This window comes from Falco peregrinus, chromosome 10 (genome assembly GCF_023634155.1).
Source record: "Falco peregrinus isolate bFalPer1 chromosome 10, bFalPer1.pri, whole genome shotgun sequence".
Taxonomy (NCBI): domain Eukaryota; kingdom Metazoa; phylum Chordata; class Aves; order Falconiformes; family Falconidae; genus Falco; species Falco peregrinus.
This window is the reverse complement of record NC_073730.1, coordinates 7,798,568-7,820,417: the sequence shown is the minus strand read 5'-3', so window position 1 is coordinate 7,820,417 and position 21,850 is coordinate 7,798,568. Positions and strand designations below refer to the sequence as shown.

General features: G+C 51.6%; 3 protein-coding genes across 4 annotated transcripts; 2 read left to right on the top strand and 1 right to left on the bottom strand.

The window, feature by feature from the left end:
- Positions 1-52: 52 nt before the first annotated feature.
- LRRC52 (leucine rich repeat containing 52) lies at positions 53-3,623 on the top strand. 2 transcript variants are annotated; one of them, XR_003556049.2, is made up of 2 exons: positions 53-219; positions 3,207-3,327. XR_003556049.2 is itself a non-coding variant. In XM_027792181.2 (2 exons), the coding sequence occupies exons 1-2, from the start codon at positions 1,204-1,206 to the stop codon at positions 3,512-3,514; spliced, it is 936 nt and encodes a 311-aa protein (XP_027647982.1). In that variant the 5' UTR covers positions 226-1,203; the 3' UTR covers positions 3,515-3,623. The 2 variants fall into 2 exon arrangements, 1 of the variants encoding a protein (XP_027647982.1); XM_027792181.2 differs by lacking the exon at positions 53-219 and adding an exon at positions 226-1,831 and having other exon boundaries at positions 3,207-3,623.
- A 1,051-nt stretch (positions 3,624-4,674) lies between these two features.
- MGST3 (microsomal glutathione S-transferase 3) lies at positions 4,675-11,286 on the top strand. Its single transcript, XM_055815477.1, has 6 exons — positions 4,675-4,810; positions 7,337-7,460; positions 8,639-8,712; positions 9,379-9,436; positions 10,610-10,682; positions 11,051-11,286. Exons 2-6 carry the CDS (start codon positions 7,344-7,346, stop codon positions 11,158-11,160), a joined length of 432 nt encoding a protein of 143 aa, XP_055671452.1. The 5' UTR covers positions 4,675-4,810; positions 7,337-7,343; the 3' UTR covers positions 11,161-11,286.
- Positions 11,287-11,494: 208 nt separating this feature from the next.
- Positions 11,495-21,642, bottom strand: ALDH9A1 (aldehyde dehydrogenase 9 family member A1). The gene is made up of 11 exons (XM_005241217.4): positions 21,343-21,642; positions 20,510-20,655; positions 19,305-19,434; positions 18,854-18,988; positions 18,181-18,377; positions 17,216-17,356; positions 16,371-16,559; positions 13,678-13,765; positions 13,181-13,322; positions 12,524-12,636; positions 11,495-12,412 (listed from the first exon to the last, which is right to left on the bottom strand). Exons 1-11 carry the CDS (start codon positions 21,521-21,523, stop codon positions 12,318-12,320), a joined length of 1,557 nt encoding a protein of 518 aa, XP_005241274.1. The 5' UTR covers positions 21,524-21,642; the 3' UTR covers positions 11,495-12,317.
- Between the last annotated feature and the right edge of the window lie 208 nt (positions 21,643-21,850).

Here is a 21,850-nt window from a genome sequence, read left to right as displayed (position 1 = left end):
TTAGGGGCGGGGCCGCCTGAGGCGCTGAGCGGAAGGGGGGCGGCGGGTCCCGCGCTCCCGGTGCCGGGTCGGGTGTCGCCGCCAGCTGGGGTCCGCGCTGGGCCCGGGGGCTGGCAGCAGCGCTCTGGGGAGGCGGGGGGCGGGGCAGGCGGAGGAACACTGTGTGAGCCAGCGGAGCTGGCTGCCTCGGGAAGAAGCTAATTTAAACAGAATAAAGAGGTAAGAACAACAATAACAGTAATAATAATAATAACAATTATAATGGAAAGGTGGGGGGGAAGGTAAAAAACAAAGGAAAAGGGAAAAGGAAAACAAGCGGTACACAGTACAACTGCTCAGCGCCCGCTGACCGATGCCGAGCCAGTCCCCAAGCAGCGACCCCCCCCAGCTAACCCTCCGAGTTTCTATACCAAGGATGACTCCCATGGCATGGAATGCATGGAATACCTCTTCAGCTGCTCCAGGTCAGCTGCGCTGGCCATGTCCCTTCCCAGTATCTTGTGCCCCTCCAGCCCTCTGGCTGGCAAGGCCCGGGAAACCAAAAAATCCTTGACTTAGTATAAATATTATGCAGCAATAACTGGAAACATCACTGTGGTTATCAACATTGTTCTCACATCAGAGCCAAACCACAGCACTGTACCGGCTACTAAGAAGAAAGTTAACTCCATCCCAGCTGAAACCAGAACAACACTTCCACATACAGTTAGTAGCTACACACAAGAACTACAGAGCCTAAACAGTAGCTGGTCCCAAGGACGTAGTTGACTTAAATGTTAATTTTTCATGTACTGGAACAACGGATAGGTTTGTTTTTACACACTGGAGCGAAGGCTTACGAAGCATCTATGGCACAAAGATTTATGAAGCAGCTACAGCACTGTACCACCTCCACTCTTCCCCGCAGCTCCTGCTCAGCCAGAGAGGTCATGGTACTGTACCCAAAGGCACTGACATCACAGAGGTGTCATCTGGAACCCAGTGTGAGACGGAGACACTGCAGACACTGTTTCACACTTGGTGATGTAGAAACTAGGCTGTTTCCAGCCAGGCACTCTGCCAAGGAGTCAGGTGAGGCACAGACACAAAGTGCTTCCTGACAGCCTTGCACCAGACACCTGCTTGGCATGGCCACGACAATGCAGCTTCCATAGGGCCACTCGCAGTCCCCAAAGGGCTGGGCAGCCTGGAAGGTCTTAGAGCATGTCTCCTTTAGGTAGACAGCAGGCCCTGAGACTCATGTTTCTTCTTTTGGGGATGGGGATGTCTTTGGAGAGGAGCAGCTGCCCGAGCCAGTGTAGCTGCCAGAACCTGGCAGTGAACTGCACAGGGCAGCAGTTGCTGGAGCTCCCTGTGGCCATCCCACTGGACACCAGGCAGCTGATTCTGGCGGCCAACAACATCTCATACTTGCCGACAGTGGAGCTGACCTTCCTGGCTGATTTGGTCTACCTGGACTGCAGGAAGAACCTCTTGGGGGATGACCTGGATTTCACTTTCCTAGGTATGGCCAAGCTTGTCTATCTGGACCTGAGCTTCAACAACCTCACACGGATCACCTTCAGCACCTTCTCACACCTCCACAGCCTGGTGGTGCTAAAGATCTCAGACAATCCCAACCTTGTGGCCATCAAGAAGGATGCTTTCTCCAACAACACCTGGCTGAGGCACCTGGATGTCAGCCGGACGGGCTTGACATTCCTGGACACCAGCACTGTCCAGGACCTGCCCAACCTGAGCTTTCTGGCATTCAGTGACAACCGGTGGCACTGCAACTGTTCCTTTTTGGACTTCATCACCTGGGTGACAGAGAGCAACGTTCATTTTCCAGGTGAGGGCTGTATGAGCAGGACCTCTCTCCTCCCTTCTCCTGCTTATCTGTGTGGAATGGAGAGGGCCCTCTCCTTCCCAAAATTTCAACTCATGGGGCTGTGCCACTGCGTGTCAACTGTGGGGCCCACTTGCTGGTGTTGCACAAAACACGGCTCAGAGCAGCTGGGTTACACGCACTCCGCACACAGAGTCACACTCACACTCACTTACATCCTCAGGACAGTCAGGGGGGTGTAGCCTGTAGCTAGGACATCGCTGCTGCTCTACAACACCTGGCTCCAGCCTCAGGAGGTGTCCCGGTGCCTGCGAGTCACGGCACCCCGTGGCTACAGTGCCAACAACGAGGAGCCCAACACAGCCCTGGGGAGATCTGTGCTGGGAAAGCCGCTGCTCTGAATTTCCTGCCTTGTCTCCATCTTGCTCCATCGTTTGGTGTGCTGCTGCAGTACCAGTGTGTTCGTAACTATCAGTTAACCCCCCTGCTCTCTGCAAAAATGCTCTCCTGCCTCTGTTCTGACCTGCTTGGAGCAGCCCCTCCAGCCCTGAGCTCTCCACTCTTTGGCCAGTGTCCCTCACAGTGTCACTCAGTAATAGATGATATATAATGTAAGGTGATATAATACAATGTTACGTAGTATAACAGAAATCCCCTGTAGCTTCCTCCTCTCCGCTGCTCCCTTTCCCTCGGGCCCATCCACCCGGGGCATCAAGCAGCAGCATTCAAAACCTACTGGGAAAGAGAGGGCTAACTGTGCTCCTACAGACACCAAAAGGAGACAGTGCTTTTACCATGCTCAGCCTTCACTAACTTCAGAGGAAACAGCATCTGTTTTATCACCACATATATTACAATACGACAGGGTATAGTTGTTATTTCAGTAGAACTGAATCATTGATGAGTTTCCTCTTCCTCTCTCACACAGCAGGTAAGGCTATGCCTTACTGCAAAACACCCTAGCCGTCAAATGCGCACAAGCCTCATTATTCCAGCATAATTTAGGCTATATCACTTCAGAAGGTGTTTGAGATTAAAAGAAAAACCAAGCAGAAGCCGTCTTATATTAAATTAAAATGCTCAGTCAGCAGAGATGAACAGTGCCGGGACAACAGCTTACCACAGTGGCATAACCTGACAGGCGATACTTTCGTATGGAGGCAACACCACAGAAATAATTCTGGCAACCTGGCAATTGCGGATTGGCAGGGCTTTGCCTGCCTGATTTTACCTAAGCCACAGAGGCAGAGTGGTGCAAAACCTGTAGATGTTTTTCAGGAGTTTAGCAAACTCCACCACCATTCTTCTAGCAAGAGTCCGGTTCACTAATGCTTAAGACACAGATGAGAGACTCTTGCTTCTGCTTTTCCCTCTGCAGATGCTGACAACATCACCTGCTACACCCCAGAAGGCCTGCGTGCCCTGAAAATGCCTGCAGTGGAGGCACAGCTCCACTCCAACTGCCTGACCCAGCTCTACAAGCAAGACTACATCTTTCTGTGTCTCATTGGCTTCTGCATATTCTTTGCCGGCATCATGGCAGCCTGGCTGGCTGGCATCTGTGCTGTCATCTACAAAGTCTACACTTCAAAAGGAGAGGAGGAGGAGGAGCAGGAGGAAGACAGTCACTTAGGATCAGCCCTACAAATCCCTCTAACTCCCATCATGGCAACTGAAGGCAGGTGATTTCCCACATGATGTTCCACTCTAGAGTCTGTTTTTTTTAAAGTGAAATAAAACTGCAAGAGAAAAAACTCCCTGCACTCCAGTTTCACTCACAGTGCTGCTTCCCCTTGTCTTTTCCCACCAGGACTCAGGACACTGGCAAAATATTCATTGGGGGGGGGGGTGGGGGGGGGGGGTGTGGACGACACATGTGAGAGTTGTGCACAGTGCCGGGCATTTATGCTTCGGCTTTACTGTGAGCCCACAGAAACGCAGGGTCACAGGGACCAGCCTGAAGAGGTGCAATCTGAAATACGGGAAAGACCCCAGACCCCAGCACTGTGCTGTAGCCAAGGCCTTCACCAAGCACCTTCTGGCCAGAAAGCCTTACAGAGCTTACTGGGACCAGCCTAGACAGCTTACTGGAGCCCCGGGGAATCCAAGAAATTTCTGCTGTGGAAAGGCAGGTGTGTGAGCAAAGAGATTAAAACCAGGACTTCCAGGGGCCTGAGATTTCACTGGGTCTTGCCATCCTCCTCATTACACCAGTGAGAGCAAAAGACACCATCTGTAGCCCCCTGCGGCCAGATCCCCTGGACCTCCGCTGGTTTAGGAACATTGTTCCAGCTCCAGTTTTCTATCACATATCCCTAAAACTAGGTATTTTTTTAAAACGTAAAAAATACTGGTTACAGACACTCCAAGTATTCTCGGAAACGCTTGTGTTTCGATGCCAAAGCCCCAGGGTTGCACATCAGATCAGTACAACAGGAGATGTAAGAAAGACCCTTCGTATCGCTAACGCTGGTAACTGCCAGGAGAAGTATCTGCTTACACGACCGAGTACAGCAACTCCATGTGTGAAACACTGGCTTCTTCATCCAACACCAGCAGGATCTGGTGAAATAAAAGGGGAAAGCACAAGGTTTCAGCACCGCCACGCTCTCTGAGGGCCACTAAACTGCAGGCTCCGAACCAAAGCTGCAATCTTTCTTAGGTGGGACACGAAGGGTTACGAGTAGGGGCGGCAGCGCAGCCGGCCGAGGGTGTTGTGTGCTGGGGGCACACAGGCAGAGCTGGGGGCCAGGGGAGCTGCCCCCGGTGCACCCCGCGGCCCGCTGGGCTACGAACACGCCCTGCAGTGCCCCCCGACACCGGGCCGCTGCCCCCTCCCCCGGCACGCCCGGGCCGCCCCCTCTCGCAGCTGCGCCGGTGCGGCGGGGCGGCGCGGTGGGGCCCCGCCTGCGGGCGGTACCGCGGGCAGCCCCGGCGCCGCTCCTCGCTGCTTACCCGCACCGCGCCGCGCCGCGCCGGAGGGTGAGTGCAGCCCGGGGACCCTCCGCTCGCCCCTCCGGGGGCTCCGAGCGGATCCGAATGCTTGTGCCAGTCAGCCGGAGAGACTGAACCACAGACAGAGCGACCGCTGCCCCCCGGGCCGGGGCGCCGGCGGGAAGTGCCGGGGGGGGCAGGCCCGCACCCCCGCGGGGGCACAGCCGGAGCTCGCAGGGCTTGCGGGGGCTCGGCCGCCGGCAGCGGGGGGGCAGGGGCTCTGCTGGCTGGAGAGGAAGTCCGGGCTGGGAGGCGGTGGGCCAGCCAGGGTCCAAGCGTGGGGCTGCGCGGGGAGACTTAAGGAGCTTTGCTGACTCAAAACGCTCGGTAAAAGCCGTTATTCTGGAGCAAAAGCACCCCCGGGCAGCTCTTTGCTACAGCTCCCCGTCTGTGCCGGGTCATGCTCCAGAATCGTGGGGCTCTGGCTTGAAACGTTGTTGCATGGAAGATACAAACTCAGCTCGTGCGGCGCGTCAGTGCTTGGCAGCAAAGTCCTCGCAGCAAAGTCCTTGCAGCTGCTGACAAAGGTTGCTGCAACGCTCAGGGCACCAGAGTGCGGAATCAGCCGCAAGGCATGCCATGGGAGAGGCCCAAAGTCCTGGTGACTTTGGAGTGCTTTCAGATGGCTCCACATTCCTAAAGCAGTGGCCTGAGGTACAGTTTTATACCAGTGGTGTCAGAGTAGCAGCTTTATAATACACCCGGCTTAATGCTTTGCTGTGCTCTTTGCTGCTAAAGTAAAACCCCAGATTATCGTTTAGCCCTGTGAAGGTGAGATGTCTGGGTCTTGCTGGCAGGCGGGTAATTTGAAGGGGGAAATGTGACCATCAACCTCTCTGCTGGGTGGGAACGTGTTCTGGTTTTGGGGTGTCATCTGTCAGGTGGTAACCTCTATTACACATGGGTGCAGCTGACTTTTCTTCCTTACTTTAGGTTTTCAGTGTTCTTACTGATCACTGTTTACCAAGCTTTATGCGGACGAAGCCAGCCGTTGTCTTCACCTTGCTCTATCGATAACAGCCCCTTTGCAAATGAGAAATAAAATCCTCTAGCCCCTAAAGATCATTCGTGAGGGGTGCTGGTGCTACTGCAGTAGGAAGGCTGTTTGCACCGGTGGCCCATTTTCCCCCAGACCAACAGGTTGTGCTGGTGGGACAGTGCAGGAGACACCAAAACCTTGCTACATGGTGGAGGCACCAGATGGAGATAGGAATCAGCTGGGGTTTGCTTTGGAGAGAGATGTCTGCTCTCTTTCTGATGTGCTGCATCATGCGGCACCATCTTGGGTCACGCAGACAGACGACATCTGAGGTTTGGGATTGTGCAAGATGACCAGCGTCGGATGGGTGCAGGGAAGGGCGCTGTGCTCTCTTGCAGCCGGGGAAGGTGCTGGAGTGCTGGGTGTGGAGCAGCTCCCAGCAGCGCAGCTGACAGCTGACGGCAGGCCCGGCAGATGGGGAGCAGGAAGGAGGAAGAAGCACGCAACACAGCCCTGCTGCGGGGCAGCATGCTGGAGGTGCTGGAGGCTGCTGGATGCGCCTTCTGCTCCGTGCTTCTGTCTCAGGCCTGTGTGGGGAAGCGCAGAACCACTAAATGAGAACCACGCAGGCCCTGGTGTCTCCTGGCTGGCTGTCCTGCTTGTGCAGATGTTGGCAAATGCCAGCAGCTGGGTGTTGTTTGAGGCTGTACACTGACTTGTGACTCGGAGAGGGCTCCTTGAAGCTGTGGGGGTGAGCAGTGCTCATCTGGGCAGTGCCTCCTTCCTGAAAAGGTTTGGCTATTATTGCTGTTGTGGTGGGGTTTATTATTATGTAAGGATGACCTCAGGGGTACAAGCTACCCATTCATGTAGCCCGGCTCCTTTCAGCTCAGGGGATTTCTGAGCCAGCTTGTGTTTGTCTGTATTGTAATTCCCAATTTACCTCTGAATAATATATTCCCGGAGCTTGCCCAGTTTCCACTCGAATTTATGAAAACTGCCTGCATTTGCAACAACCCTCTGCCAGGAGTTCCACAGGTCTGCTTCCCACTGCACAAAAAACCCACCTCTTTTGGTTTGTTTTGAATCTGTTTCCTGACTTCATTTGGTGGCCCCTAGCTCTGGTGTTGGGAGTGGCCATGAACAATCAGTTTCTGTCCACCTCTCCAGAGCATCCCTGCAGGCACCGCACTGCGGCGGTGAGTTGATGGGACCTACTATTGGCTGTAGTCCTGCTCTGAACCAGAGGCTGGACAAGGTTCCTCCAGATACCACCTCCCATGAACACCAAAGTGATTTTAAAGCTTGCTTGACAGGAACTGCGCAGAGAGCCCTTTTGGTTTGCTCTGCTTGAATTCCCAGCAGGCACCAAGAAGTGAAAATTCCCCAGCTCGCCATTTCACTCTTCTGTCAGCTAGTCCTCGTGCTGCAAGGTCTTGGGTCCATGCTCAGCAGCTCTTCTACACGCACATATCTGCATGTGGTACTTCTCCAGTCATACCCTGAAATAGTAATGGACTCTCTTTCTCTGACAGCACCAAGATGGCTGTTCTCTCAAAGGAGTATGGCTACGTCATCCTGACAGGAGCTGCCAGCTTCGTCTTGGTCACACACCTCGCGGTGAAAGTGGCCAAGGCCCGCAAGAAGTACAACGTGGAGGTTAGTGCTAAGGCTGAGAGAATGGGAAGGTCGGAGCCAGACTGAAGGAGATGTTGCAAACAAGCTGGGTGACACCTTGCTTATTTTGAGGTGACTTGCTGACATTTCCTGCCCCACCACACAGATGTGGAGGGGATGGAGCTGCTATTCTGGCTCTCCAGCCTGGAGCAGACGGCACAACAGAGCTCAGGGTTTGGGACACCAGGCGCTTGGCTCCAAGGCACGATAGCTGAAAGCACAAGTTTTCACTTGGAAACACTGATGAGCAAGAAACTGCGCAGCCCTTTCTCCCTGCAGAGAAGGCTGATGCAGTGTTGGAGGGCAGAGGGACCGTAGTGGAACAAAAGTGACAGGAGGGTTTCCCAAACTCAGAGGGAGCATGTGAGCCCTACCACAAGAGGTCTTTCAAAGTGACCTTCCCTCAGCATCCACTGAGGAGCCCTTGAGCTGGGCAGGGCTCTGGGCTGGGTTGAGCAGCTGGTCCTGTTGATGAGTCAGGGCCATGGCATGCAGAGGCTGCATTGCCACTTGGCTCCGAGCACAAATGCTCTTTGCTTTTTCCCCCACATCACTTGGCAAAGTGACAAGCAGGCGGTAGGCACAAGGACAGCCCTGGGTGTGTGCTGCACGCCCCACGTGCCTGTTGGAGTGACCCTGCTCGTACTGCATGAAGTCAGGGTTACAGAAAACGTACCCCGTGTGTATGATGCACAGAGCACTGGATGTCAGGCTTAGGGAAGCCTCTGCAGCCAAGCAGCAGCTCCAGCTGGCAGCGTCCTCCCAGCCTGTTCCTGAGTGATGGGCTGCTGCCAGCTCCCCAGGAGAGGTGGGGGGGTGTCCTCAGTAATGCTGCTTTGCTCTCTCCTCCACAGAGATGGGATTTCAACAAGGCGGTCGGTCACCCAGTGCCTGGCTATCTTCTGCTCGAAGCAGGGCCAGCTCCAGGGGACAGTCGGGTTGCTCAGGGAGTTCGGGAAGTGGCCCGGGGCAAGCAGCAATTTCAACAAAACATTTGTGGGCTACAGGGCCAGAGCCAGGCTCTAACTTGCCAATGGAAGTCAGTCTTGCAAGCAGCCAGGCAGCAGCTGCAGGGCACACTCCTCACTGCTGGAGAACAGGCTCCTGAGCCCAAACTGCACTTGCTCATATTTTGCTGGTTTGGTGTTTTTTTTTGGCAGTATCCAACCATGTACAGCACAGACCCTGAACACGGACGTATATTCAACTGCATCCAGCGGGCACACCAGAACACGTGAGTAACATGTATGAACTCAGGCCCTGAAAATAAACAGGGCTGTGAAGCAGGGCCTACAGCTAGACTTGCTGCTGCCAAGTGCTTAAGTTCAGGCTCAACACTTGATGAAAACACATGGCCACGTAATGCTTAGCAGTAAGGCCGTGCTGGCTCCTTGCCATGCCTTAAAACCACAAGACAGGGCTGTGAAGCAGCCTCCTCTTCCCAAGCACCCAGCTCTTTGCCTCCATGGGTAGCTTGGGACACTAGAAATCGCATTTCCAGAAGAGCCTGTCTGGGGGCTGCTGATCTGTGGTGCTGCCCAGGTCTCCCTGGGGACAGGCTTAAGTCCACCCAGCTACCACGGACCAGGCTGCAACAGTACAGAGGGGTGTTGGGAGGAACAACAACTGATTCAGCTGGTGTTAAGTAGTATTTAGCAGTGGCTTTGGACATAAAACAGAAGGTGGCTGGCCTTGGAGAGACGTACAGATGGGGGAAGTTCCTAAAGGTTTGTGCATGCTCAGATTCCTTCCATCTGTGGCCACAGCATCGAGCACAGAGACTTCCAGGTCAGGCCCAACAGAGACTTTGGCAGGGGATGCTCACAGCTTCTGCATTTCTGGAGTTTCCTTTTTGTAAACAACTTCAGCACAAACACAACCTCCTTGTTTTTATTTTCAGATTGGAAGTTTACCCCATCTTCCTGTTCTTCCTAGCTACCGGAGGACTCTATCACCCGGTAAGTGATGCTGTGGTGCAGGTCTGTATGACTAACCCTGCTCCTGCTCCCTGCCTGGGGGACTGTGGGGGGCAGTAGGCCAAGCTAGCCCCTCTGCAGGCAGCAGGCTGCTCCACTAGCCGTGTCACTCTTCACAGCTGTGCCCTTTCTGAAAATGTAGTTGTAGAAGGTCTTGTGCAGGGGAATTGCAAGTATTTAATAAACTCATTACTGCTGCTTCAGCTATCGGACCCCTTCCCTTCCCCTAAGGGTGCCTTGTTGGACAAATGGAAGCATTCACAGCCTCCAGTCCATCGAGTGGGAAGGGTCCCTCCAACACTGCCTGGTTCTGAGTTCTGCAGGGTCCTGCTGGACTCACGGTAGTGCTTCTCAGCAGCTAGTTGCATGGAGGACAAGGAACGCTTTTAGCCCCACCTAAACACATTTTCACAAGGAGTTTATCTGGCAAGAATAGATGTGGAACATGATGATCTTCCCACTCACTCCCACCACCAAAGAAGGCGTGCAAAGGATCAAAAAACCCTGGGTTATTTTTAGCTGAACAAGGTAGACAACTCACGAGGAGGCAAGCATGTGGGAGAGGCTCTTTGCCACCAAAAGACAAATCAGGTCCTTCCTGAATATTCATATTTGGAGAGGGAAGCAAGCAGCACAGGCAAATCTGGCAAACAGGAGCCACACTGCAGCAAGCTCTAAATAAAGCAGCAAGGTGGAAGTTTTTAATGCCCACAGCAGGAAAACCTGTACACCTGCTGGAGGCAGTGGAGTAGGGCTTGAGGCAACAGCTGCCTCCAAGATCCTGGCACTTGGTCTAGCTCATTAATTGGACTGTGGTGAAACAAGATTCAGCACCTGCTGCCTGTAGTACTTCACCATTTCTTGCTTGGGAAGAGCTGTGCTACAAAAGAGCAAGGTTCTGCAGCAGATCACATGCTCCCTCGCCATAGGTGTCATGGAAGTGACTCCTCCTATACCCAACTCACCTGCATCAGTCACCAGCAAACATGCTGCATCAGTCGCCTGCCTCCACTGTGCTGACTCCCAGTTGTCCTAGCAAGGTCAGGACCCATGCCATAGTTGGTAGTCACTCCTTTGAAACAGGGCAGCTATAATAGCTAAACAGGTGCAAGACGCAGGTCTCTAAAACCTTTAATGATTTTCCTTTCTCTCTAGCGAATGGCCACAGGGCTTGGCATCACCTGGATTCTTGGGAGAATCCTTTATGCCTATGGCTACTACACAGGAGGTGAGTCTTTACCCTGCAGCACCCAGTGGGCACTTGGCAACTCAAGTCTCTTACAGCAGCCTCAAGGCTCCTTCATCCAGCTCACATCAAGGAGGCAGCGTAAAGCTCACAGTCAGGGTGCAGGTCCACAGGCTGTTTGCTAACTCTGCAGTATGCTTTTCTGACTGATAGGAAGAGCTCTAGTCTAATAACAGCACGGACAGAGGGTAGGTACATGGCCTGAGCTGGTGCCTGCTGTTTTGCCTTGAGATTTATCTGTAGTTCCTGCTCTCTTTTATTTTCAGGATGGGCTAGTCTTTCAGTCATGGGCTGGTGACCTGACAAAACACACTTTTTTTTTTTTTTTTTTTCCTTTTTCCCCCCACCAGATCCAAAAAACCGAAGGAGAGGGGCCATTGGTTCAGTTGCACTCATTGGGCTGGTGGGCACAGGTGTGTGCTCAGCTTGCCAGCACCTCGGCTGGATCTGCCAGGGCTAACTGACCATTGTGATGGCTGCCTGGGAAACTAAAGGGAGTTTTGTTTTGATTTCTATTTCATTTCCTGTTTTTTGTTTTCCTTTTCTCCTTATTCAATAAAATGAAGTTGTCAATTCTGTATTTTCATCCTGAAGTTTTAGAGGGTTTTCTTCAGAAGTTCTGCAGAATGCAAAATGCTCTTGATTTGTAGGAATAGAGAAATCTGCCCATCAGGCAGAGAAGTTCTAGCTTTTATGATTTTAGTGACTGAAAAGCAATCTTGGAGCCTGTTTTACCCATACAGCAGCAGCCCTGTTTCTGGACCACTCAATTCATGTCACTCTGCAATAAGATGTTCCAAACAGAGTTAACATTTATTTGATTGCTGAAAAAAGATGTAGGTAAACATTAAAAAGTTGTTGCTGTATCATGTTTATAAAGAACAGTAGGCCTATAGGAAAAAAATCAAATAGCTTTTGCTTAAGAGTAGCGGCCTTCTATCCTGTGGTGGAGCCTGCTACCACTTTGGCTGTGCTCCATACTCTGTGTGTGGCGATGATTCTCAGGACCGTGCCTGTTCCAGGCAGTGTAGAATTATGAGCATCAGCTAACCCTCCCCACAATATTTTGTTCCATGTTGGAAGAGAGGTACAGATAGAAAAAAACAAGATTTGTGTTTATAAGGGGACTAAAAGGAACAAACAATCCTACCCTAAAGGTTTTATGTAGTCATAGACACAGCCTATGGCTACAGGACATGAGTGCGTCCAAGAGCTTGTATGTGCATTCTGTTAAGAAGCCAAAACAGAAGTTGACCGAGGGTGGAAGGCAATGGGGTTCAAGGCATGCAGCAGGAGAAGCAGCCTGGGCCAGGCCTCTGCCACTGACAAGCCTATAGTAACACCTACGTAGCTGCACAAGCTGCAGCTGGAAAACTATATTGCTGCCTCCTACTCCATGGTTCCCATCTTCCACCAGACAGGACAGAGCAGGCCCACAGGCTGAGCCCTGTGCATGCCTTTCCCCCTTGCAGGAGCAGGGTGGCTAAATGCTGCTCCAGCCCTGTCTCCCTCCAGGCACTTAGAATTTTAGAGCACTTTATTGCTGTGGAAGTGATCCACCTCTCTGGCTGATGGGCAAGAGCTGGCTGATGCTCCCTTGCGCAGGACCCAGACCCACTAAAATACAGATTCCACATCACCCATCTCCACGCAGACAGTCTTCAGCTGTGAGTAGTACTCAATGGCTGCCCGCCCGTTTTCTCTGCCAAATCCTGCAGGGACAAGCCAGAAGTGAGAACACAGCTCCAGGCAGTGCCCGGTATCACTCATACCCCCCTGTAACTGTCATGTAGTCATACCGGGGAAGGTCAAACAGAGCTCACCTGATGACTTGTATCCTCCAAAAGGCAGCTCCACAGGGCTGATGTTGTAGTTGTTAATGAAGCACATCCCGGCCTTGAGAGCAGCCACTACCCTATGAGCCTTCTGGATATCCCTGCAGGAAAAGGGCAATTCAGCTGGATCCTTCCCATCCATGCCCTCCGTCCCTGCCCGCCAACGTCATACTAAACAACAGCCAGCAGGTCACAGTGGTTTTTGGAGCCTGACCTGCCCTACTCTGTCTTTGCCTGCTCAAAGGATGCAGTACATATTCCCAAGGACATTCAAAACTGCATTTGATTTGAGAGGGCAGGACAAGGACACCAGCAAAGCAGACTATGGCAAGCTGCCAAAAGCCATCTTTGCACACTTTCAGCAGCGTAGCAGGCTCCTGATGCACATCTCCTGGAGAGGCAGGAAGGCAGCAGGCTGGAAGGAATCTGGACAGCTGGGCCCACCTAACCTTTCAAGAAAAACTGGGAGATGTGCAGTCATTTACAAAACTCTCCTTTTGGCAATCCCTTGCTCTAGCTTTTCTGTAAGAGGATATCCTTACCCATGCCAGGCACTGCAAGAGAAGCATCAAGTTGCTGCAGTATTTCCTCCTTTTCCTCCCCTCCCTAGACTGCTTCCACACCAGCCACACTATCCAGTCGTACCTGGTGAAGACACCACCTGCCAGGCCAAATTTAGTAGCGTTGGCTCTCTCTATAACCTCCTCCTCAGTGTCAAATGGTAGGATGGACATGACAGGCCCAAAGATCTCTTCCTTCACACATGTCATGTCATCTCTGCAGTTCCCTGGAAGCATGACAGAGCACATGTGCTTCAGGTGGAAGAGCCAGTGGCACAGTCTTTGCATTCAGCAACCCACAGAGCCTTTGAGACAGCACTCAGCACTGCACAGCCCCCCACCCCAGCTTGGTCAGCAGAGGAGCAAGTCGCATCCTGCATCTCAAGGCAGCAAAGGCACTAACTGCATGATTCCTGTCAGACCCTGGATGCAGCTCTTGGGTGCCTCAGCTCTCTCTAGAACACCCATATGAGTGCCTGTCCACCATGGACGTACACAGAGGCAGGTTATGCTGAACGTGGCTTTCCCTAGAAGAAACTCAGCAACATCCCTGTAGAAGACCATGAATAGAAAGGATCACACCTAACACACAGGGTCGCATGTAGTAGCCATTCTTCAGCTTCGGGTCATCTGGCACATACAGGTCCCCACCACACAGCACCTCTGCCCCCTGAAAAAGAGCCAAGCAGAGGGTAGGCAGGTATGTCCAAGGAGTGTCCCGCCCCGCTGCCGCAGCTCTGGCTGGCTGATACTCCCTCCTGGGTTTACAGTCCCATTTGACAAACCAGTGCCTGTGCCCTCCCTGTTGTCTCTCCAGGTCAGGACTTCTGACAGATCACCACTGTTAGATCAGGCTCAGGGGGTGAGACTCATCCTACAAGTCCAAACAGTGCTAGTGGCGCTTGCACCCCAAACAGGAGCCAGTGTACATTGGAGGGGAGCAATTATAACTAGGAGCAGATTCTCAGCTGGCATCATATTGATGTCCACATCTTCACAAGGTGCAAATTCCCTTGTTCGCGAGTCAACCAGTCCCTTAGCACCCTGGCAACAAACACCTACCGCCATAAAATGCCCTGCTTTATCTCTAAATCTAAACCTAAAGGGATTTCCTTCCCCATCCCTCTTTCCTGTTTCCAAATCCTCACCTAGCCCTTCTGTCTTTCCTCATGTTTCCCCTTCTCCAGCCCATCCCCAATTTGCTACACCTGGTCACATACCTAGTGCTAACATTTAAAACATCTTCACACTTAACAAATAAAACCTGGAGAAAAAAAAACCCAAAGAGCCTCAGTAGATCTTACTGCTCTGACAGAGATTGTTTCCAGCAGCCTATAAATTTGCCCTTTGATCCTTAGTAAGCTCCTTCTCCAATCAACAAAACTGGAACCCAAAGGAGGTAACTGCCCAGTGTGCAAGTTGTCACCACAACTTAGAACCAGTCCACACATTATGGATTATCCCATTTCACACACTGCCACGCAGGGTATCTCACAACCTCTGAAACTTGGCAACATCAGGATAAGAAAAGTCATGTCAGCTTCAATGCTGATTCAGAGATATGCACCAGGTCACTTTTAATCATAGAATAGTTTGGGTTGAAAGGGACCCTTAAAGGTCATCTAGTCCAACCCCCTCCCCCCCACCCCTTCAATGAGCTGCAATATCTTCAACTAGGTCAAGTTGCTCAGAGCCCTGTCCAAGCTGACCTTGATTTCTAGGAATGGGGCATCTACCACCTCTTTGGGCAACCCGTTCCAGTGTTTCATCACTCTCATTGTAAAAAAATTTCTTCCTTATTATCTGGTATAAATCTACCTTCTTCTAGTTTAAAACCATTACGCCTTGCCCTAATGCAACAGGCCCAGCTAAAAAGTTTGTCCCCATCTTTTTTACAAGACCTCTTTAAGTACTAGAAGGCCACAGTAATGTCTCCCCAGAGCCTTTTCTTCTCCAGGCTGAACTCCAACTCTCTCAGCCCTCCCTCCAGGAGAGGGGTTCCACCCCTTTGATCATTATTGTGTCCCTCTTTTAAACCAACTCAAACAGGTCCATGTCTTTCCTGTGCTGAGGACCCCAGAGTTGAATGCAGTACTGCAGGTGGGGTCTCACAAGAGTGGAGCAGAGGGGCAGTCACCTCCCTCACCCTGCTGGCCATGCTTCTTTTAACGTGGGCCAGGATACAGTTGGCTCTCTGGGCTGTGAGTGCACACTGTTGACTCGTGTCCAGCTTTTCATCCACCAATACCCTCAAGTCCTTTTTTGCATGGCTGCTCTCAATCCCTTCATCTTGCAGCCTGTATTGATACCAGGAGTTGCCCCAACCCAGGTGCAGGACCTTGCACTTGGCCTTTCTGAACTTCATGAGGTTTGCATGAGCCCACTTCTTGAGCTTGTCCAGGTCCCCCTGGATGGCATTCCATCCCTCAGGCGTGTCAACATCAGTCAGCTTGCTGTCGTCTGCAAGCCTGCTGAGGGTGCATTCAATCCCACTGTCTGTGTCACCGATAAAGATATTAAACAGTATCGGTCCCAGTACAGACCCCTGAGGGACACCACCCATCACCAATTTCCACATGGACGTCGAGCCATTGACCACTATCCTCTGGATGCAACCATCCAACCAATTCCTCATCTACCGAACAGTCCACCCATTAAATCCGTATCTCTCCAAATCAGGGAGAAGGATGTTGTGGGGGGAAACACGTTAAAGGCCTCACAGAAGTCTAGACAGATGACACCCACAGCTCTTCTTTTGACCACTGATGTAGTCACTCTATTATAGAAGGCTACTAGGTTGGTCAGGCAGGACTTGCCCTTAGTGAAGCCACCCTAGCTGCCTTGAATCACCTCCCTGTCCTCCACGTGCCTTAGCATAGCTTCTAGGAGGATCTGTTCTATGATCCTCCCAGGTGCAGAGGTGAGGCTAACAGGTCAGCAGCTCCCAGGGTCCTCCTTCCTACCCTTTTTAAAAATGGTGCAATGTTTCCCTTTCTCTGGTCACCAGAGATTTCACCTGCCTACCATGACTTTTCAAATATCACAGAGAGTGGCTCGGCAACATCGGCCAATTCCCTCAGGACTCTGGGATGCATCTCATCAGGTCCCACAGACTAATGTATCTGGTGGCCAAGACACCTATTGAGTAATTCAACCACAAGAAAAAAAAAACAGCTTAAATGGGAAGGCAAGAGGCAGAAAAGCAGCTGCTGGTCTGTTTGTCTAACAAAAGAGACACATTTCAGGGAAATCACAAGGCAGCATCACAATCTCACCTGCTCCTTTGCCTGCTTGATAAAGCCCTGGACACGATTCAGGTGGGGCCGGTTGATGAGGGCTCCCATCCGTGTGTCTTCCAGAAGTGGGTCTCCAACTTTGATTTTCTGGGTGCGTTTCACCACCTCCTTTGTGAAGACATCCAATATCTTCCTCTCCACAAACACACGTGTGCCATTGCAGCACACCTGGGATACAGGACAGACTGCTCAGAATAAGACACACAGCACTCCACAGTCCTGCTAAAACAGCCAACTTGTCCCTGGGGACAAAGACGACTAGATTATCCCGAACCATTCATGCTGGACACGGTGGTACTGATGCCACCAGGTGGCAAAAACACATCACGTCACCAACAGAAGCGAACTTGAGCTGACTTTTCAGTTCCCAGAGATGACCCTGGTAAGCCAATCTACCAGCAGGATTCCACAAAATCTGCAGCACCTGTGGAGATCCAAAATTTGGAACAGAGAGAGCCCCATAGGGCTGTGGCTCAGCACACTGGACTGGAACTCTCTGCCTCTCCAGAGGACATCAGCACAGCTTCTTCTGACCTCTGTGTGCAGGACTGGAGCCCAGGGCACAGAAGCAGCCACTCTGAGCTGGGTAATGGGTGTTAGAGAGGCTCCACTTCTGGGAAGGACAGGGCTAAGGCACGCTCTGCTGGGACACCCTGCACTGGCTTCTGCAAAGGCATCCCTTGTGACACTGCACAGGGAAACACGTGGCAAGATGGGAACTTCAGGGCATGCCTCACTACGAAAGGCCACAGCTGGCTCTGCTGCCCAATTCTCAAATCACCCTGCCTCAATGCGAAGGTCTGCTCCTCCCCACGGACACTCACCTCACCCTGCGTAAGGAAGTTGGCCATGAGGGCTCCATTCACAGCATTCTCCAAAGCACAGTCGGAAAAGATGATAAGGGGGGATTTGCCCCCCAGCTCCAGGGTGACTGGTTTGATCCCTTTAGCTGCCATCTCCATGATCTGAGGGAAACAAGGACAGAAGAGACAAGTGACCCACTGGCAAAGGGGAGGCTGGTGGAGGGAGGTAAGAGACCCCCAAGGGAGAGCTCCTCCAGGGCCCTTCAACAACAGAAGCAGCACAAAGGGCAAGCTTTCCTAGATGTGTTTAGATCAGACTGGGGACAGTCTCAGAGGGTTTGGGGCTTGTTCCTTTTTTAGAGATAAAACCAACAAAACCCGAAGAATCATCCACAAGGAAGTCTTGGGCTTAGCATAAGCTGAGGACAGCTGTAACTGAATCTGTGTCACTGCACCTCAGATACATGTACACGGAGCATTCAACAGGCAACGTTTCCCCTCTTTCAAATCAGAATTTATTTCTAGAAGACTTTTTAGAGACTTTTAATTTTTGAAGAATCAATTGAGGGTAAGAAATCCACACAAACTAGCCTCTTGCTTAAAAACAGTAGGTTGTCTGCAGCTAAACCAAACTATTACTGCCAGAAACGCTCAAACATTTTCCCAGTGCTGCTGTTTTATGGACCCTCCTCCCCACATACACCCACTTTAGCAGCTCAGAGACTTCACTGCAACCAGAGGCTAAACAAGAGAAGAGGACCAAAAGGCTCTTCAAAAGGGCCAACTGCCCAGGCCCAGCAGGTTAACTGGAGCCCCAGTGTGACCCTATATGCGCAAGCTCATGGCTTGAGTCTAAAAATGCCAACTCACACCCCATTTTTACAAGCCTCATGCACAGAAGTTCAAAGAGGTATCGACACCCACAACACACCAGGACAGCTGGCACTATACACCCCCTGTGTCCCTGAGTGCGAAGGTGCCTTTACCTTGACACCAGTCGGCACGCTGCCAGTGAAAGAGATTTTAGCCACATCTGGGTGATGACAGAGAAACTGGCCTGTGGTTGCCCCACCCTGCACCACATTGAAGAGCCCCTTGGGCACACCGGCCTCTGTGAAAATCTCTGCCAGCTTCACCACTGAAATGGGGGTGAAGGGAGAAGGCTTGAAGACCATCGCATTGCCTAGGGGAATCCAGAGAGAGAAAGGCAAGGTGGGATTAACATGCAAACTGCTTTAGGGAACAGAAAAACCCCACCCCACACAATGAGTTCATCTCAACAGATCCCAGGAGACGGGAGGAAACAGTTTCAGCTGAACTCTGCAAGCAGCAAAAGGGAAGAACTGCACCTTCCTCCTGGGAAGGGCTGGGGGAGATTGGGCTGCTGGTCCTGCAACTGCAGACATTTTCCAGAGACCTTCCTTGTCTGGTACGCAGCCAAGCAATCAATCTTTTTCCTGGTGTACTCCCACCCTCTTGGCATCTGCCGTGTTTCCAGTTCCATTTCCTTTCCCCTGCTCCCAGAGTAACAGCCTGAAGGTTCTGCTAATCCTTCAACACCTCCTTCAAGGTAATCCTAGACTTCACCCACAAAATCACTCTCCCCCACAGGATCATTTGGCTTCAAAGAGAAGCTTGTGTGGGCAGAGTCTCCATTACCACAAGCCAAAGCTGGGGCAGACTTCCAGCAGGCAATCTGGAAAGGGTAATTCCAGGCTCCAATTCCAACACACACCCCAAGGGGCTCTCTCCGAGTGTACCCAAAGGATCCCCCAGGAAGCTGGATGTGTTCACCTGCAAAGAAAAGAAACAGCCAGAAGGTAGAGAACAGCAAAGCCCCTTCCCATCTTATCAGAGTCTCAGGGGCCAGATCACGCTCTGACTGCAGAGAGACACAGGGCTTTTACCCCAGGCATGCCCACAGAAGGTGCGCAAGGGCCCACAGAGCGCAACAGCATTAGGTGGAGAGGTCTGAAAATCCTTCCAAGATCATGAGAAAAAGGAGTAGTCCATCTCTTAAGAGAAATCAGCAGCAAAGATGGTTGTGTGCCATGGAAGTTACCAGGAAATGCAAGTAGCAGGACAAAGTAAACTCCAATCACGTTCTTACCAGCTAGAGATCCTGCCAGTCCTGCATAATACTCCAGGCACTGCCAGGATATGTCAATGTCCACTCTGGCTTCAAAGATGGATTTCCCATTGTTGATGGTTTCCAAGGTGGCAATTTCTTCTCTCTGCTCCTGTGAGAGGTACAGGACAGTGACAACAGATGAGAGAAGCCTGTAGTAGAACTCCACAAAGAGATACCTGCTTCCCAAGCACACAAGTCCTGAACAAAACTGCCACCAGTAAGCCAGGCTCCGCCATGAGAAACTGTCATCTCTAAAAGGTGCATTCCTAAGTGGTATTTATTGGTTTCCCAGGGTCAACTGATTGCAGGGGAATGTCAAACGGACAGCTGCTGTGATTCACTGCTAGACCAGTCTTGCTTAACATCCCTGTTTATCCAACAGATGAGCAAACCTGAACTTGGAAGCCAGATGGCAAACAATGTTTAGAATTCACAGAACTACAGTGGGAAGAAGAGCAAACAGCAAGATCAAAGTGGAACCAGGGGGCTTAGTGAAGGACTGACAAAGCAAGGCAGCTGGGAAGCATCCTTTAACAGACCATCACCCAGACAGAAATATTACCCTGCTGCAGAAGTCTGGCAAAAAAGCAGACATTTGGCAGAAATAAAACAGTTTTCTCACCGCATATACACACTGGTTTCTTACAGATCTGCGCTTTGATGGAGATTAGCTTCCAATGTCCAATAACATGTTATCTCACAAAGGAATTTGTGGTAAGAGCTAGCTTATTTGTATCCACTCCCATGTGTATTATCTGATATCTAAGATAAAAAACAGCATTCCTGCGTTTTTTATATTGCTAAAACAAGACAGACTCGTCATGCAACAAGGTCCGACAAGCTGAAAGATCAACAATATGACCGTTACACAATTTCAGCTTTGAAATGAGTGAAGCTTAATCTCTGGAGTTGAGAAAGGAAGTCTGAGCCCTGCAAGAAGTCGATTGGATGGCTTCCATTTATTCTAACAGAATTAAGCAGACAAGGTATATGCTGGCCTTGAATACAGTGATAAAACTGAAGCCCTGCCCAAGGCAGCCTACAGTCTCTTCTGGGCAAAGGTGGGTTGTTAACTCCTTTATTTCTTTTGGGGCTCTGGAAGACCTGCTAGAAGCCCCTAACAGCCAATTAACCCACAATAAAGTTCAGACACAGAACCACCCCTCTCCAACTAGGAGACGTACCCGAATAATCCTAGCAGCCTCCAGCAGCACCCTGCTTCGCTCCATGCCAGACATCTGACTCCATATTTTAAAGGCAGCCTTTGCACTCTGCACAGCCAGATCAACCTCCTTCTCCCCAGAGGAGAGCAGCTTGCATATCACGCGACCTGAGCATGTTTTAAACAGGAATTTAGTAACAGGAATATTTCAGTAAAGGAGCAAATAAGAACATGGTTTTATCTTGCATCAAAACCCCAGCACTTCACTCCAGCCACCTATACCAGGCTACAGGACTTCACGCTATGGTCCCCATGGATTTGTAATTGGCTATGGAAGAGGTGTTGCAATTCAGCTGGTCTGAATTAAAAGATCTGCCATTCTCCACAGCCATCTTCTAGTTACTAATTAACTCTAATTGTTACAGAATTCCTCTTTCCCATGGAGCCTGTTATACTTCTACTACCAGCTTCAGGACTCTGTTACGCATTCCTCACCATAGTTAAACACGCTCTTTCTTGAAGTGATTCTGCTGAAACCTAGATTCCTCCAATTAAAAATCAGTAATTTTATCAACGTTTAAATCGCATCCTTTGCCAAAATCAGGCAGAACTCGATTTTTTTGTGTAACCGAGAGCCAAGAGCTAATTTCTGTGAAAAAGTCCAGTGCTGGCCTTGCACTGCAGGAGGCAAAACGCAGCCACCACATACCACCGCGGCGCTCAGGCAGCTCGCACAGGCGCGATCCCGTCTGCAGAGCTGGGAGAAGCCGAAGGCACCCGGGCCTTGCAGGGGAGTAAGGGGGCAACCCCCGGCCCCGCACCTCAGCGCAGGCTTATCCCCCCCACCCCAGGTACCTGTGGCCGGTTCATACACCTCCTCAGCCTGGCCGCCGTCGGCAGGCTGAACGCGGGAGCCCGCTCGGTAGTTGAGGGGCTGGTTAACGGTGAGGGTACCGGTAGCGCTGCTCATGGCGAGGCCGGGACGGAGTACACACAGGCGGGGCAGGAGGTTCGCCAAGCGGGACCGCACCAGCATGAGCTGGGCCGCCGGGAAGGCTGCGGTGGAGTCGGGAAAACCCCACGGGAAGAGGGTAAAGGCCGTAGAGGCGACACGTAACCCCCCACCGTGGAGACGCAGTTCCCACTGGCACCTTTCTACCTCAGGGCCTCGGCTCCGCCCCCCCCCCCCCCCGCCCCGCCTGAACCCGCGGCCCTGCCCAGCGCTTGGGCTCCCCCTGCCGGCTGGGAGGTCTAGAAGTTGCAATTTGGGTCAAAAAGGACCAAAAAAAAAAAATTAACAGAGGAATCGATGGAGCATCGAGTATATGTAAATTAGCACCAGCTGGCAGCAGTTAAACCTCAA

Bases quoted from the DNA above. Each gene is read 5' to 3' on its own strand.
- MGST3 (XM_055815477.1), top strand. From the start codon at position 7,344: ATGGCTGTTCTCTCAAAGGAGTATGGCTACGTCATCCTGACAGGAGCT. The intron at 8,713-9,378 runs GTGAGTAACATG...TTTTATTTTCAG, and splicing joins CAGCGGGCACACCAGAACAC to ATTGGAAGTTTACCCCATCT. The intron at 9,437-10,609 runs GTAAGTGATGCT...CTTTCTCTCTAG, and splicing joins CCGGAGGACTCTATCACCCG to CGAATGGCCACAGGGCTTGG.
- LRRC52 (XM_027792181.2), top strand. From the start codon at position 1,204: ATGTCTCCTTTAGGTAGACAGCAGGCCCTGAGACTCATGTTTCTTCTT. The intron at 1,832-3,206 runs GTGAGGGCTGTA...TTCCCTCTGCAG, and splicing joins GAGCAACGTTCATTTTCCAG to ATGCTGACAACATCACCTGC.
- ALDH9A1 (XM_005241217.4), bottom strand. From the start codon at position 21,523: ATGCTGGTGCGGTCCCGCTTGGCGAACCTCCTGCCCCGCCTGTGTGTA. The intron at 13,323-13,677 runs GTGTGATCCTTT...TCATGCTTCCAG, and splicing joins CATGCGACCCTGTGTGTTAG to GGAACTGCAGAGATGACATG. The intron at 12,413-12,523 runs GTGAGCTCTGTT...TTGTCCCTGCAG, and splicing joins TGGAGGATACAAGTCATCAG to GATTTGGCAGAGAAAACGGG.